Raw genomic sequence first — 17,964 nt, 5'->3', positions numbered from 1 at the left:
AACGATGATGGCAGGTATTGTGTTCCTTTTGTTTTAATGTGATGCAGTAAGATTTCAAAGAAAATCTTTTAGGGACATCCTGTATCCTGTTTAGGGTTCTTGACTTAAGGGGTGGGGAGTGTTTTGCCAGCTTGCAGGTAACGGTAGAAAGCAGAAAACAAATGGAAATGAAGCCACATCCTTCTCTATCCATTTGCAGATGTCAAGGGATCCTCCCATCCACTTTTCCGCATAAACTATACCTTGCTTTACTTCTGTCTTACCTGCCCATTCATCCTTTGACTATGATTCTGGGGGTAACCATGACCCAACAGGCCATACCTAGAGGACTCTTGATACCTGCAGGACTCTTCTTTTCTATTGGAGTTTTTCAGATTTTCTCGTGGCTTGTGCCAACAGTCGTTTTTCACTTAAAAAAAAAAACTTGGGGGCCAAACGGTTACATGAATGCCCTTTTTAAAAAAGGCAAAATATCGCAGCACTTTCAAGACTAGCAGATTTATTTCAGTGCGAGTTCTTGTGGATCAAAATCCATTTTTTGTTCAGACACAGGGAATGCAAATCCATGTCCCCCATAATTACTGTTATGGTCGTGAGAGTCATGTGTGGGTGAGAATGTTGACAATAGACCAAGTGACAATATTTCATTGAGACAGGACCCTTATCGCTTCGCTTGTAATTGTATATGCACTTCCTTTGTCTGAAGAAGTGGGTTTTGATTTACAAAAGCTCACACTGAAATACAGTAGGTGTGTTGGGCTTTTAAAGTGCCACTGCATTTTGGCTTCTTCCCCTCCCCCTACTTTGCAGACATTTATTTATTTATTTATTTATTTTATTTTATTTATTTAACTGATATGCTGCCCACTCTACCCAAAGGTCTCTGGGCGGCTTACAACAATTAAAATTCAATTAAAATACAACAAAAGATTAAATGATTAAAATACAATTAAAATTGCCATCAGGACCCACAGTTGATGTTATTTCAATTAAAAGCCTTCTGGGACAGGAAGGTTTTGACCTGGCGCCGAAATGTCATCAGCGTCGGCGCCAGACAAATCTCAGTCGGGAGGGCATTCCATAGTCTGGGGGCAGCTGCCGAAAAGGCCCTTTGTCTACAGGCCATCACTCTTACCTCCTTGAGGGACAGCTCTTTCAAAAGGGCCCCCTGGCTAGATCTTAACTGCCAGGTAGGCTCATATGGAAGGAGGCGGTCCTTCAGGTATCCAGGGCCCAAGCCGTTTAGGGCTTTATAAGTCTAAACAAGCACTTTGAATTGGGCCCGGGCAGCAACTGGTAGCCAATGTAACTTAAACAGAATCGGCTTGATGTGTTCTCTAGCGGCCGCACCACTCACCAGCCGCGCAGCTCGATTCTGGACCAGTTGCAGTCGCCGGACCGTCTTCAAAGGCAGCCCCACGTAGAGCGCATTGCAATAATCTATACGAGATGTTACCAGTGCGATGATCCATAGGGTCCTTTCCATCTCTTCAGTTCTAAGATGATGATGATGATGGTTCAGCTGTGGAACATTGGAATGGTCAGCATGGCACATTTCCGGCTTTGAGTCCCTGCAAGGAAAGCTATGCAGTTGTAATACAGCAGGACTGCGGTGTCCCTGGGGGATTGATTCCAAGCGCCCCCCCCCCCCCCGTGGATGGCAGAAATAGCAGATAAGCGAAGCATGTACTTCCAGTATCTTTGATGTCCGTGCATGATTGCGAGAGAGAACCCTGGCCCAGAGTTGCCAAAAGACTGGGTTTCCTGCCCTCCTGTTTGCAAATCCACGAGTTAACTTTGAGTGTGGCAAACTGAGAGCCGTTAGCAGCGCTAGCGACAGCTAGCAACACTCGAGTTAACTTGCGGATTCAGCCCCTGAAAATTGGAAAGGTTAGGCAGAGCACACCTCTCCCTTTTGAGTCACCGCCCCACTTTCTTCTCCAGGAAAATAAGAACCTAGTATTTATTAGAGAAATAATGTCAAGAAAAGTATGATAATAGAGCCTCTCCTGCTAGCGATTTAAGTTATAGGGAGCGATTGTGTCTCTTCACCTCTTAAGGTGTTCCTTGACTCTGACCCAGGAAAGGTCAAGAAGGAATTGTTGAAAAGGAAGGCAAGTGATATCAGGAACCCTAAAAATATCCATCTAGGTTGAAAGGTCAGCATAGGTCAGAGCAGATAAAGAACATTCTAGAAATCTTTCTTTCTTTGTCTGCTCTTGCCTTTGCAGAGACATGCATTTTCTGTAGCGTAAACTGAGTTGTTATTTTCCCCCCAAGTAAGCTAAGTGGCATCCAGCTGTCATCAGGAACCTTACACCCTGCAGAATGGCCCTTTGCAAAAAGATAAATCATCTGGCTTAGCACATACTATACGAGTATATGGGCATCATTTCATCTGGCCAGAAGAAGGTGCTATCGCTTACTAAGAAGCAGGTGATGCAGTTAAGCTTTCGTTAGAAATAAGAGTTTCCTTTAGAGATCAAAGATATATGTTTGTCCTCGCAAGGATTTGTCTCAATCTGGATTTTACAAATTAATGTGCTCTTGTTTTGTGATGGGTCTCTGGAAGATAACTCCAAAGCTTCATTTGCCTGTTTGATTTCTCAAGCACATCACGTTGAAAGATCTGAGTGTCTGGAGGGAAAGTGTTGTAAGCACAGGAAGCAGGCGTCCCTCCTTAACATGTCGTTTGACCCTCTTCCAGTGACTTGATGGATAGTAGGCTTTGTCATGACTCTCTGAAAGAGGGATGATCCTTCCGATGTTTTGGACCAGGCAGCGTGGCCGGTGAACAGGGATTGTGGGAGCTGTAGTCCAAAACATGTAGAGGCCCTAAGGTTCCCCATCTTCTTCGTTCTGAACAACTTCCCTCTGCTCAACTGCTGATAGTCTTGATTGCTTGCTTCCAGATGTCTCTCTGGCCAACCTGCCCATCCCTTTCCCCTTATCCGTAGAGTGCTTGCTTTTTTTTTTTGGACTTCCACTGCTTGCTTTCTAGGCGGTCACCCTACCACTTGCTTAGCTCTGCCATGATTGTGCCTCCAGACACCAACCCAGTCTGTCTGAAACTTTATTACATTTCCACTGTATGTGAGAAAGAAAGAAAGAAAGAAAGAAAGAAATCCTTCTGTGTAATTCAGAAGCTTGAAAAATTGTGCTGTGTGTGAACCACATCCTCTATTTTTGTGTTCTTATTCTCTCAAACCAGCACAACAGTGACTTCCTTATCTCAATTCATGGAACCAACATGTGAACAACACCCTGAAATATAAAGCAGCCGGGACTGTTAGATTAGTTGTCACTGGGCTCTTGACATTTGAGAGGCACCCAACCATAGATAACAACTCTGTTTTATCACTCTTTGGGGCTGCTGATTTGGCAGCATTTCAAAGCTCACAACTGATAGCAACAGAAACCATCGTGGTCTCCAGTGGGCAATTTGATAGCGACTGCTTTGTGAAAAACCTGGCAGTTCTCAACTTGAATTTGCCTGTATTGACAACTGTCTTTTTTCTTAAAATAAAGTCCCGGAAAGTGTACTGGTCTTTATTCCTATACTCCTAGGAAAGCTGTAGAGTGCGTTTTATTTGCACTTCTGGAGTAGCCTGCAAAAACTTTTGGTGAAACGTAGACCTGAATCCAGTGGGTGACCCCAAACAGAGTAGACCCATACAGACACAGAAATGTATAAAAGTCTTGACTTGGCAGAACTGGAGCTATGCAAGTCACCCTGACCCCCACTGCACATTTTGAGGAGCTTCTGCGTTGAGCAGCATGCGTGGAAAATCTTTTTCTGTTTTCTACTTGGTATTCACCCTTGGAAAGTTATGGCTACCTATGTCATAACAAATGTTGTTCCTCCTCAGATGAGGTGAAGAACTCTGCAAGGAGGGCATTCTGTAATTGCATACAGATTAAATCAATGAATGCTTCTTCTTTTTTTTTGCCCAGACGGTCTTGCAGTTCTGAAAGACAATCAATATGTACGTTACCCCCGTTGCTGGCTTGCTGCTCGCAAATCTCTGCCCCGAGTTCTTATTGTGTGCCTGCAGCTTGACACCGGCGATCATGCCTGACCCCTGCAGCTTTGTTTTGGTTTTGAAAGTGGTGCTCCGGTGGGCAGACGGTGAAAATGTACCGTTCTGTAAACACGCTTAAACAGCGGTTGTGGGCCCTGCCTTTTTGCCGGTTGAATTAAAAAAGAAAGCAAGGCTATAGCTCTTAAAAATAAATGAACACATGAATGCAGGAGGCATCTCTCGGCAGAACTGGAAGATTCGAAAGAGGAGCAAAGTGGCAAAGGGTGGAGGGGCCGACACCCACTCATGACACAGGGCAATCGTGATAGGACTGATATATCTGGGTTGTAGATGGTAGAGAGGAGCTGAAAGTCAACAGAGGAGCTCTTGTGTTGCATCTTAAAGGTCTCTACCTATATCCCTGTTGCCTCCACCGTATAGTCATCGCTGAGAATCATTGCTGCCGGTCAATACTACTGGATCGGATGGACTAAGGGACTGACTCAGTAGAAGGCATCTTCTTGTGTTTCTGTGGACCCCTAACTCCAGGTTCCCCCAGATGCTGGCCAGGAGATTCTGGAAATCATAGCTCTCAAGGTAACTTTTCCAAGCTGCAGCCCGTGCAACCAGTGTATGGATTGTACACGCAGCAAGAGCATGTTCCGTGCAGATTCTATGTACTGTATCATTTGTGCAGTGAATGTTCAACTAGCTTGTGCATTGATTTGCACTCATTCTGTGATGGTTCACTCTTCAGGAGCGTCTCAGTGGGGGGGGGGGTATGTTCATCTCAGTGGTAGATCATCCACGGGCAGTCGTCTTTGCCCTGTCAGACCCAGGTCCTGCGAAATCAGGACAAAAGGATCCTGGTGGTGAGAATGGAGCGAGGAAAATCCATGTTTTCAATTACTCTTAGCTTATAATAGTTCTCATATTGAGTTTGTGTGGCGTTTACCCCGTGGCCCTTGCTTGTTTCACCAAACCCAGAGCTGACGAAGGTATCCCAACAAGCCTCTTGAAATGCTGCCACCTCATCAACCTCATCAACTTACATTTCTTGTGAAAGACTAAGGTCCACCCAGTACTGACTTTTTAACAGAAACAGGTTTATTGATTACACGTGGTTTCCGGAATGATTCTTAAGCACATTCTTAAAGTTCCACAAAGCTTCAATATTTTACTTTAATCTCTTCTATATTAATTAATACAGGTCACATCCTGACTAATCTCTCCTTCAACACTCTCTGCCTCAAACCCCCAAAACGATCCTCTTCTCTAGCTCTCTCTGAGTCTCAGACTGAACTCCTCCCTCCCAGGCTCCGCCTCTTCGGCAGCCCCTTTGGCCCCGCCTTACAATCCTATTAACATACAACTTACGAATAATGCATAATTTAGGGTGAACGCCACCGTTCGTAACATATTTTCTGGTCTGCCCAGACAATATTTTAGCATTACAGAGTGGCTGTATAAATACAATAAATATGGTAATATATAAATGAAATGGGTAAGCAGCCTAAGACAGATGATTGTGGAAGATATATCACCTCTTCAGCCATTCATGCGGAAGGGGAAATATGACCCGGAAGGTTTTATGAGGGAATATAGATGCTATGGAAAGCAGTGGATCCTTTTGCTTCCATTTAAATTGTAGGACGGCGTATGCCAATTCGTTTAACCATGTTTATCCATAAAGAGGGCTAACTTTCAATGTTAACCACCATTTAGTTTTATAATACTGCCCTGCAAAATCATTATTTTGCCTACAGGGGGATTCCTGGGCATGGAAAAAGTAACTTTTAGTGAATTTTAGCCTAAGGATGTAGCAGACTTCATTTAATTTGTTTTTAACACCTCTAAAAGGTAAAGGTAAAGGTTCCCCTTGACAATTTTTGTCCAGTTGTGTTTGACTCTAGGGGGCGGTGCTCATCCCCGTTTCCAAGCCATAGAGCCAGCGTTTGTCCGAGGACAATCTTCCGTGGTCACATGGCCAGTGTGACTTAGACACGGAACGCTGTTACCTTCCCACCGAGGTGGTCCCTATTTATCTATTTGCATTTGCATGCTTTTGAACCGCTAGGTTGGCGGGAGCTGGGACAAGCGACGGGCGCTCACTCCGTCGCGTGGATTCGATCTTATGACTGCTTGGTCTTCTGACCCTGCAGCACAGGCTTGTGCGGTTTAGCCCGCAGCGCCACCACGTCCCTCTAATGAGCAATAAAAGTGGATTTCTTGCATGAAATTTTTTTGGGGGGGAGTATGCAAAAATTCAGCCTGGAAGTTTAATTTTAAAAAATTTGGGGTGTGTGTATGTGAACTGACATTCAGGCGCTGGTGATGATTTTTATATTCCTGGCACTGTATAGAAAAGTCTAAATTAAAAAGAGAGAGAGAGATGGAGAAATCTGCATCCCAAAGAATTGATGGTGTAAAATTTGGCATTATGGGAAACAGCAGAAGTAGAGGAAGCAATGATAAAAAGGAGGGTAAGGAGCAGGCTCACGTGTTGGAAAGAAAAGGAAAGGAAGGACGGACAGGAAGTGTTCATAGAATCATAGAATAATGGAGTTGGAAGGGACCTATAAGACCATCAAGTCCAACTCGCTGCTCAGTGCAGGAATCCAAATCAAAGCAGATCTAAATGCCTCCAGCGTTAATCCTTAAGAATTAAGTTAATACTTAATTCTCTTGCATATATTTGTTTGAAAATACAGTGGTGCCTCGCTTAACGAGCGCACCGTATAACGACGAAATTGCATAGCGATGCGTTTTCCGCGATCGCTAATGCGATCGCTTACCGATGGCCCCAATGGGCGAAACTCGCGTAGCGAAGGTCGGTAAGCATTTCACTTACCGACCTTCGCTTTGTGACCCGTGGATCGGCTGTTCGGCGGGTCCAAAATGGCCGCCGGAACAGCCAAAATGGCCACGCGCAGCGTTTTCGCGCCCTCCCCTCGTTTACTGAGGGCGCGAAAATGGCTGCCGGCTATGGGAAGACTTCGCTAAATGGTGAGTTTTCAGCCGATTCCAATGGCTTTTTACTTTCCGTTTAATGAAGTTTTCACATAGCGAAGGTTAATCCGGAACGGCTTAACCTCGCTATGCGAGGCACCACTGTAAATTGCAAGTGTTGTTGTTGCTATACGTGTGGAACATAGTTGTTCTGAATGATTATATTAGACTGTTCTAATAGAGTAGTGGGGGGCAGCTGTGGCTAGGGACTTAGCCCACCCCATTTTCAACCTCTCCAGACTCCAGTGTGATGAATCCAGAAGTGACTGAAATATCACTTCCAATTTTTTTAAAAAAAAGAATACTGTTTTGGGACCCAAAAGATGTAAGGGCTTCAGAATATAATTTTATAGGAGAATTGCACCATGTGGCAATTCTTGATGCTGATGGTGGTGCCCCTCCCATCCCCCAACAATTATACAAAAGGCTCATGGCTGGCACGGCTCTCATTGTGTATTAGACATTAGACGAATTGTTAGTTTCACCTCTTGCATGTTAATCCTAAATTAGGCTCCAGGTTTTTGTTCCTCAACAAACTTCAGCCACAAATAGAAGTCTTGACCTGGCCACTTCCTGGAGCTGATCAAATTCTGTACAGTGTATTTCTCTGAGCTCTAATATATGGGCATATGCATGTTCTGAGCTGTATGGTTTCCCTGGAAAGTTGAATAATATCTCGAGGAAAAAAATGTCAGGGAATGTGGGGAGATAGAATGAAATTTAATTTTTAAGATGTATGTCTATGCTCTAGGGGCAGGTTTCTAATAATTTTGCAGCTGATAGTTTGACAAGGCTAAATCAATTTGTACAGGGAGTATGCACAGTATAAATAAACTGATAAATGTATTTGTCAATCTGTAGCTGAAAGTGTCACTAACTTGTATGTTGGGTTCCCTTCCTGGTCTCCTTCCATTCATGCCTATCCAATCAGCTTACACCTCTCAAAGACAACCTGCATAGACGAGGCTGACAGCTGATTGATTATGATGTGTCAACTTTTAAGTAGATCCTATTTGTACAAATCAGATGTCTTTCCTGCGAGGAACCACTCTATATACTTGACTATCCAGTTTAATTATGCATGGGGTAAACAAATGAAGAATACATTTCGAATCAGAACTAGGGCATTTGGGGGGCTTTTGTGCAATTGGTTGTGTGCTGAGATCTTGGTTTAATTTGTCTGTTTGGCCCAACTACTGTATGTTCATAACACGTCAGATCATTTTAGCATTGAGACATTGATGTGAAACTTAGTGTAGCATCTTCTGGATATCACAGTTACATTTGAAGTTTGAGCATCAGCATAAAAGAACTGCTGGATAACTCAGTGGCTTAGGCATCTGGCTGTGGATCCAGAGGCTGGGAGTTCAATTCCCCACTGTGCCTCCTTGAAAGCGGCTGGACTCAATGATTCATAGGGTCCCTTCCAGCTCTCCAGTTCTAGAATGATGATGAAGATGGTGACCTCTTGGTTCCTTTCTTTTAAAAGAAGGGTTCGCAACAATAATACAACCTGTTGAAATGTGAAATCCTTGAACATTGAGAAATTGCCACGGAATTTGATATGTGTGTAAGAGTTAGTGTAATGGAATGGCTGGGGTGTTGAACTCAATTTAGGAAGAACCCGTTAAAGCTGCCGGTTGTGGTGGTTATTCTTTCTCGAGAAAAGTGAAGATTTGCATCCTGACCCTTACATTCTGATTTCCATATTCTTTGGTCCCTTCTTCTCCTTGGCTGTATGACCCCAAAGTGGCCTTGGAACCTTCTCTTCTCCCCAACCCTGCCTTCTTGTTTGTCCTTTGATTCTGACCGGCAGTTTCTGATCCTTGATCTTGCCACCTAACCTGCCTTCAGTTCTTAACAGCAGGTTTGTTTCCATGACTCCTGACTCACTTCATAGTACACTGGTGCCTCACACAACAATGTTAATTGGTTCCAAAAAAATCAACGTTGTGTGAAACATCGTTCTGTGAAACACCATTTCCCATAGGAATGAATTGAAAACTGGTTAATCCGTTCCAATTGGAACAGATTGCCATCGTTCAGTGAAAATCCCCATAGGAAACATCGTTGAGTGAAACAATGTTTCCTATATTGGAATGTATTGAAGCCGACTCAATACATTTCAATGCCTTTGCGAAGTCCTTTTTCGCTCCTGTAAAAGTGTCTTACAATGTTTGGACACTGTTTTAAATGATTGCAATGGTTAGTCCACCTCCTGAAACCTATGCAAACTTAATTTGATGTTGTTCAGAGTCGTCCTTAATTTTTAGTGATTTTTTGAATTTTCTCTCATTGGAATGCATTGGACGGAAAGTTCAATACATTCCAATGAGAGAAAATTCAAAAAATCACCAAAAATTAAGGACGACTCAGAACAACACCAAATTAAGTTTGCATAGGGTTCAGGAGGTGGGCTAACGATTGCAAGCATTTAAAACCTGTTCCAAACATTGTAAGACCCTTAAAAATGAGCGAAAACGGAAGAGCTTCAAAAGCACTGAAGCCGGCTTCAGTGCTTTTGAAGTCTTTTCCGATGTCCCTTTTCGCTCATTTTTAAGTGTCTTACAATGTTTGGAACAGGTTTTAAATGCTTGCAATTGTTAGCCCACCTCCTGAACCCTATGCAAACTTAATTTGGTGTTGTTCTGAGTCGTCCTTAATTTTTGGTGATTTTTTGTTTTCCCTATTTAAATGAATTGAACTGTCCATTCAATTGATTTAAATGGGGAAAATAAAAAAATCATCAAAAATTAATGAAGACTCAGAACAAAACCAAATTAACTTTGCACATGTTTCACAAGGTGCACTATGGAATCCAAGCATTTAAAACAGGTTTCAAACATTTTAAGACACTTTTAAATGAGCAAAAAGGGACATCGTTAAGTGAAATTCCCCCATAGAGAACATCGTTAAACGATGGGGGAAATTCCTCAAAAAAACCCATCGCTGTGTGAATTCATCGTTGTATGAAGCAATCGTTGTGCGAGGCACCACTGTACTGTTCATAGCCCAGCCTGATTCTGGGACTGAACACAATCCTGCCTCACACCTCTTGTAAGGTGTAGGGAGGAACTGGGGTATATAATACCTGTCTCTGCAGTGAACTAGCAGTATGAAGCCACGACAGAGGATGAGATGGTTGGACAGTGTCATCGAAGCGACCAACATGAATTTGACCCAACTCCGGGAGGCAGTGGAAGACAGGAGGGCCTGGCGTGCTCTGGTCCATGGGGTCACGAAGAGTCGGACACGACTAAATGACTAAACAACAACAATGAAGCCACTGGACTGGCCATGACATACTTTTTATTTTTAAAAATAAAAATGCTCCGATTCCAACAAAGAACATCAAAGAGCTTGGACTGGAAAACATCTGCACATTGATTTGGAAAGGACTTCTTGCTTACATTCCTGTATTGATCCTGGCCACTGTCGGTTCTGAATATAGAAGAGGGAAGGTTGTACTTAGAAGATGGAGGATCCCTGGCTCAGTAACACTATGAGCGAAAAGGATCTTAGAATTGTTTTAGATCAAAAGCTGAATATGAAGTAACAGTACGATGTGGCTGCCAAAAGAAAAAAAAAAGACAAATGCGATTTTAGGCTGCATTAACAAAAGTTACAGTCTCCAAATCCTGCGAGATACTAGTCCCCCTCTATTCGGCACTGATTAGGCCTCACCTAGAGTACTGTGTCCAGTTCTGGATGCTGTCCTTCAAGAAGGATGCCAACAAACTAGAACAAGTTCAGAAGAGGGCAACAAGAATGACCGGAAACTAAGCCTTACAAGGGAAGACTGAAAGAACTGGGCATGTTTAGCCTTGAGAAAAGAAGACTGAAGAGAGATAGGATAAGCACTTTTCAAATATTTGAAACATAGTCATACAGAGGAGGGTCAGGATCTGTTCTTGATTATGCCAGAGTGCAAGACATATAATAATGGACTCAAGCTACAGGAAGCCAGATTTAGGCTGAATATCAGAAAAACTGTTCTTAACTGTTAGAGCAGTACGACAATGGAACCCATTATGTTGGGAGGGTGGGTGAGCTCTCCGATGCTGGAGGGATTCAAGGGAAAATTGGACCACCTTCTGTCAGATCTGCTGTGATTTGGATTCCTGCACTGAGCAGGGGGTTCGACTCAATGGCCTCGTAGACCCTTTCCGACTCAGCTATTCTGTTATTCTGTTATTCTGGTGATTCTAAGGACCACTTTATGCATCCACTGTGAGCAACATTTGGATGTGCCATTGTGAATCATGCTAAACTATGTGAATAGAAATTGGCACTGGTATTGCTTTTTCCCCCCTACCTGAAGCAAAGTTTTCACATTTTTCACATTAAGTCTAAACTTCATTTCTAGGTCTCTGTATTCATTATATTGTGTATTCAGAACTAGAACCGCTTGAGTGATTTTTTTTTGTATTAAATGGGTACTTCAAATTTAAATAGTTCCATTAAATTTATCAAGGGCTCTGAACATTTGCGCTCCAGATGGAGTCCATCAAGTTGTTTGCTAAATGTGTGATTATTCCTGTTGATACTAATGCAAGACTGCGGTAGACGTTCAGTCCAACATCTGAGGTTCGAGTTGACTATAAAGAATGAATAAATATTGGGGGGGGAACCCACATAGCTGTGATAGTTGCTATATAAAATAGCATTTGTTTTCCTGGTTTTAGAATGGGAAGATGTTTTATCCTTATACTTAGGGAGATGTAGATATATATTTTTTCCTTGACCAGTTCCCAAGACATTAGGCAGATGTTTTACTTATGATGATGAACATTGCCCTGTCAGTATTGCTTTTTTTGTCTGCCCTTTCTTTTTTTTTTAAGTCATAGTTCTGCGGCAAGATTCTGTATTCTAGGCTGAGGATGGTAAGAAGGAATATGATCCAGTGTTGCTGGGCTAGTTAGGCAACACACTATATCTTCTTGCACCGCTCTGCTTCTGCTGCTTCCTTGCCATACAGCCAGATGTGCAAAGATGTACATCCTTGCCGTACAGCCAGATGAATTTTAGAAGATCTAGCTGTGTTAGTCTGTGCTACCATATCGGCCGGGGGGGGGGGAGAAAGAATAATAAAAAAATAAAGAAGACAAAAACATTGAGGCACATCTCAAAGACTAACTGCTATATTTTAATGTGAGCTTTCATGGATGAGTCTACTTCCTCAGATAAGGAATGTATGCCTGCATGGCCAAGGTACCTGTTGATGATCCCTGCCTTGCTTTGTTGTCTATATCTGCAAATGGGGCAAAATAAGGGAATGTATCTCTGTGTTTTTATTGTAAGCATCTCTAGAATTTTTGCAACAATGGATAGAGAATAGGAATTCTCTGGAATGAATGAATGAATGAATGAATGAATGAATGAATGAATGAATGAATGAATGAATGAATGAATGAATGAATGAATGAATGAATGTAACAGAATAGTGCAGGTATGGGATGGTATATTGTGAGCTGTAAAGCCATCATAACATGACATGGAAAAATCAGGATTGTTGCCCAGTTGGCTTGGCAATGCTATTTTATTTGCCCTTGATCCTAGATCCCCCCCCCCGAAATTGCTTTGGATTATGTTGCACTGTAGAAGGAGAATACAGTGGGGTCTTGACTTAAGAACGGCTCGAGTTAAGAACATTTTGACTTAAGAACCACTCTCATAGGAAAATATTGACTTGACTTACATACTTAGATTTGAGTTAAGAACTGAAAAAAAACCACGTGGGAGGCAGTTAACTATTGGCCAGTGAAAAGGGTGCCTGTCTGCTTCCTCACTCCTCCCAGCGTTTAGAGAGTGGATTGGGAGACAGTCTTCAGACTGCCTGGTACTGTCCTGCCTGGACTGTATTTTCCCTGCCTTCCCTGAACCTTTCTTGACCTAAGAAAAAAAGAAACAAAATATCCCCCTCTAGTGGTCGAAGGCAGAATAGCAGCTTCCCATTAGTTTCTATGGACGGAAAAGAGCAGATACGGATCAAATGGTTTTCAATGCATTCCTATGGAAAATGCAGATTTGACCTGAGAACTTTTTGACTTGAGAACTGCCTTCCAATACGGATTAAGTTCTCAAGTCAAGACCCCACTGTAGTGCTACAGATTCCTTCAATGAAACATGTGGTTTTCAGCTCAAGCAAAATGTTAATTTCAAAACAGCATGGTTTTGGAAACACAGTGATTCGATGGTGCACAGATTCCATCTCTGATGGGGCAGACCTTCATATTGTGGTTAACCACAAGTGGTAGAGCATTTAGACAATCACCTATTTCTTTGTTGCCAATTCTCCAATTATAAGAACCAGGTAACAAACAGGTGAGGAGAAAAGTTTCTTCTTTTCCTTACCAACCTGAGCAGATAGTAGGTGATGAATTGTGCAACTTTCTACGGTGAGCAACTCGGAAGGTGCAGCTTTTTAACAGTCAGGCCTTCGTTGCTATTTTTAGCTGTTAAAATTCAGGAGGGAGGGAGAATTTAAAAAAAATCAATGATTTTTAAAATGGCTTTAAATCACCATTTAAAATAAAATTTTGATTTTTAAAAATTTTAGTTGTAAAAAAAAGAGATTTTTTTTTAAATTTAAGTAATGATTGAAAGCAATTTGATTTAAATCAAACCCACCCTGTAAAAATGATCTACTTCATGCAGGTTTTAAAGGTATGGTATTCCTCTTCTCCTTCGTATTTGGTCAGCTTTAAGATTTGGTGGTGGGGAAAATTTCTGCAGCCCAGGAGGTCATAGAACTCTTACTAAGAAAAAGCAGCAGACATGGATAGTTGTACTGGATGTTCAGCCTCAGATGTCTCGCTGTGACACTCCAGTATCACAAAAAGGTAGCTAAGAGTCCAGTACTTAAGTGTACTGCAGCAAGCATTTAGTTAAAGGAGGGAACTAATGGGTGGAATATCTCTAGATGGCTCCCATCAGGAACATATTTGAATAAAAGAGCAATTATCTCAGTGGAATGCAAGGGTTTTTGTTTAAATGGCCTCATTTATTTTACTACCACTTTTTTTCCTTATAAAGCTCTAATATATATTAATTAATTGCATGAAATAATGTCAATAAATCTAACAAGGTTTGTCTAAAGCTAGGCTGCGCAGGGAAAATGTGGTGTTTGTGGCAAAGAAACAGTGAGATTTACTGAGATATTAAGCAAGCTAGTATTACTGTAGATAGTACTTAATGAAATCTTGTAATAGCGCTTTAAAATTGTTTTAATTTTGCCCTGGACCTTAATTTGAATGAAATCATTACTATTGTTAAATTAAGTTAAACTCTTAAGTTAGGGAATGCAAATGAAGTGAACCTGAAATCCAGTGTGGATATTGTTTTTATTGACATTCTGTAGAGCAGCAGCTTGGAACAAATTCCAATTAGGTTTGATCTGTTCTTTGCAGAGGACGCTCCTGAGTTCGGTAAGCACAAAACCTTACTTTAAGCACTCTGCCCTGTGAGAAAATACCACCAATCCACTGAACCCCTTTTGCTTTTTCCTCCATTTTGCATCATGTTAGATTATTAGTATTGTATGTGTATGAAAATCTTGAAATGTTTGGAATTTCAGAGCTTTGCTCCAAGATTTACTGCTGCCCTTGAAATTTGGAGTCTGTACAGTGTCCAGAACAGAACGCTCTATCTCATGACAGTATATTTCTGGTGGTTTAGAAGTCTGCTTCAGGTGACATGGAAGCAAGTAGGCCTCTCCCTCGAGATAACAAAAACTGGAATTCAAACAGTCAGACAATGGAATTTTCTGTGTTTTTACTCAGAACCAGAGCTTGGGAAGAAATTTGTTAAATTTGCACCTCCCAAAATACTCCAGCTATCATGGTCATTCTAGGAACTGTCTTCAAAAATAACTTTTTTTCCAGTTATGGATTTTCTTCTAAAAGCCATGTGATAGTTGACGAAGAAGCTGGAAATATCTAGAGAGGATCTGCTTAAAGATTCAAAACTTTGAAGTATGTAGGACACCACTTGTAAGAGGGAAAGTGGAAGTTACATATTGATTAGTATGGGGAGATGGTTTTAGGGAAAACATTGCCTGTTGTCAGACGTTGTTTAATTTAATATGGTATGTTTTCTTCCGACATCGGAAAGAATCTGAGAGCCTTCCACCCCACCCCATCCTCTATGAAATCCAGCTGATCGTGTTGCTTAAGAACCATCATGCTGCAAAGCCAAGAAAATAAGCTTGTTATCAGTGTTCCCTCTAATTATCAGCTCCGCCTCTTGCTCTCTCTTGTGACTCTTCCCCCCCATGGATGACTCTGTCTATCCCTCGTCCCCCCCCCCCCCCCGGTTGTAGGGCTGTGTCTCACCTTGAACCAAAGGGCCTGGTGGAAACACTATGGGTGCACAGACGAGTAGGAGAGCTGTGTGGAAGGGGCAGAGTCATGCACGTTTGCACAGCCATGCACCTTAGAGGGAAACTTGGTTGTGGTCCTGTGTGCATTAGGAGAAACCCATCAGTTGGAGTTGCTTCTCAAGAGACAATTTAGAGGCAAAGTGACCAAATGCTTGTAGTCAGGATCGGAGGGCATACACAGCTACTTTCATTGTCTACAAGGTTAACTCTTCTACAGGAAAGAACGTGGCATGTGGTTTCCATCCCACCTCTCCCATCAGTGGCATCCATTTTATATTTCCATTTATCTGTACTTTGATGACCTCTTTAATGCTTTCCAGTGAGCTGATTGAACATGCTGTGGCATTACAGACCTGGAGATATGCCTATTTAAGAGGGCTGTTTCCTGCGAGGTGCAGGTACTGTGAAAGAAGATGAGTTCAGGTGAAGGAAAATACTTCTGTAGTATATGCCAGAAGAATACCTGTGACCTGCTGTGTCATATTTGGGAGACTGGCCTGTTTAGCATGCAGTTGTCTGTTCCAGAGTTGTGTAACCTTTAGTTCTCCAGGTGTTTTGGCCTATAACTCCCATCAGCTCCACCCAGCATGACCAGTGGTGGTGGGTTGTGGGAGTGGTAATCTAGGACATCTGGAGGGTCAGAGATTCTCTGGTTGTGGTCTACTCTGATGGGTAGCATCGGTCCTTGGTCTTGGGCAAAGAAAGCTTGGAATCTCTTGAGACTTCTGGATACAGTATTTGTTTCTGATCATCTCAAAGCAGCTGCATTATTCCTATCCAACTGTTTGCCCTGTTTCTTGTGACCAAACAATGTACCTCTACTATCTTTTCATAGAAGAATATATACTTTACATGCAGATCATCTCAGGTCTAATCTGTGATCACTATAGACTGTTTCCCAACCTTAGGTAACCCAAATGTTCTTGGACTGCAAGTCCCAGAAACCCTGGGTAGCACAGCTGATGGTGAAGGCTTCTGGGAATTGCAGTCCAAGAACACCTGGGCGACCCAAGGTTGGCAACTTCTGCTCTAGAACATCCCTGGTAGCGTTATTCTGTAGTAAGAGGAACAGCGAACAGTTGGGTGGCCATTAAAAATGCTGTTGCATTTATCAATAAACGCTGGTGAATTCTCTCAAGCCCTTCTCTCCAGTGATTCAGATGGGTATGCTGAGAAGGATGATGAAACTAGTTGTTGACAAGGGCATTCAGATTTTAAAAACGGCAGGATACATGCGGTAATAATGCTGTTGCTTCTTCTCTTAGAGGGCTGCAGTGTTTAGTCAGTTAATTGGGTAGATTATAAACCTTTGAATTAGCTGAAAATGTGTCCTCAGTTAATATTTTTTCATCGAGTGACAGGCCTCTCTCGATAGTTGGTTCTATAGAGTGAGGAAAACTCTTAGCATATATAATTTTATTAACTTGTATTTCCATCCTGTTGCCTGTCACTTGATCGTCAAGTGACTGAATTATTGCTTGATCAACAAGAGAAAGAACAAGTCTTTGCAGTCCACAGTTGTTCAGGCTGCATAGATGGGCCACAGAATCCTGTCCTGATGAAAGACAGACGGGACACAAATAAACACATGGAAATGTCTGATGACATGGATCCACTTGGTTAATTTAGTCACAGGACTTAATTGCAGAGCAAGAGACAGTCTTCTGTGTTCCTGACATCAGCTTGTGTGCTACTATGAAATATATATGAGTCAGCTTTCAGCCATATTACGTGTGAAAATTGTCTTTGGACTTTGCACAAAGCTATTAGCTCATTAGTCAAAGATTAACAAGTGCTCATAGTTTTTGTTTGCATTCTCTTCAACCAGAAGCATGGAGAACAATACTGATCAAACAGTCTTTAAACTGAGACACAGTGCAGTTTGTGAGAAGCATGTATACTAACATCCTAAGATATCTTCTAATTACCGTCTCACAACTGCATCTCAGAAGAAGGACCATGTCCAGAAAGCAACATGATTTCCTCCGTTAACTAATTTAAGTGAATGCATTGTTTAAGTGAATGTATGGTGCGTAATTGACCCAACTCCAAGAGGCAGTGCAAGACAGGAGGGCCTGGCATGCTCTGGTCCATGGGGTCATGAAGAGTCGGACACAACTTAACAACAACAACATGGTGCATAATAGATCTTCATGCACATTTCTAGCATTCTATAAGGCTTTCAGGAAGTAGCAGGAGACACTTTTGGGTTTAGATCAGAGCAAAACATGTTATGGTGCGAGTTAAAATATGGTCAGAATATAAGATTTATGTTTGGATTCAACTCTGGCTTTGTGCTATTGGGCATAGACAGGTTTCACAGTATGCTTGTTCTCAAAACCTGGACTGTCTTACAAAAAAAAAAATCCTTCACTGTATGTCTAGTAGGTTCATTGTGTAGATATATGAGGATAAAGGCAAACATCCTGCAACTGGGATGTTTTGAAAATAACTTTGTGCTTCCCTCTGGATTTCTGGATAAAATGTGCACTCTCCCCCCTCCCAATCATTCCATCCTTCTTTGGCTATTGTTGACAGATTTCCTGAGTGCTA

The 17,964-nt window shown here is 42.1% G+C and overlaps 1 protein-coding gene across 6 annotated transcripts in view; it reads left to right on the top strand.

Annotated features, from left to right (window-relative positions):
• The window catches only part of XYLB (xylulokinase), an 88,484-nt gene that overhangs the window by 35,729 nt on the left and 34,791 nt on the right, over positions 1 to 17,964 (top strand). The window contains exon 16 of one of the 6 annotated variants that reach the window (XM_020779775.3): positions 3,212 to 6,403. The exons of the other annotated variants lie outside the window; for them this stretch is intronic. Within the exon in view, the coding sequence (XP_020635434.3) occupies positions 3,212 to 3,222 (11 nt within the window). The 3' untranslated portion in view covers positions 3,223 to 6,403. Of the gene's footprint in view, positions 1 to 3,211; positions 6,404 to 17,964 lie in introns of those variants that run through there. 6 annotated transcript variants of the gene reach the window in all.

The sequence above is a fragment of the Pogona vitticeps genome, chromosome 6 (genome assembly GCF_051106095.1).
Source record: "Pogona vitticeps strain Pit_001003342236 chromosome 6, PviZW2.1, whole genome shotgun sequence".
NCBI classification, from domain to species: domain Eukaryota; kingdom Metazoa; phylum Chordata; class Lepidosauria; order Squamata; family Agamidae; genus Pogona; species Pogona vitticeps.
Note: the sequence above shows the minus strand (reverse complement) of the source record. Positions and strands in the feature narration are given on the sequence as shown.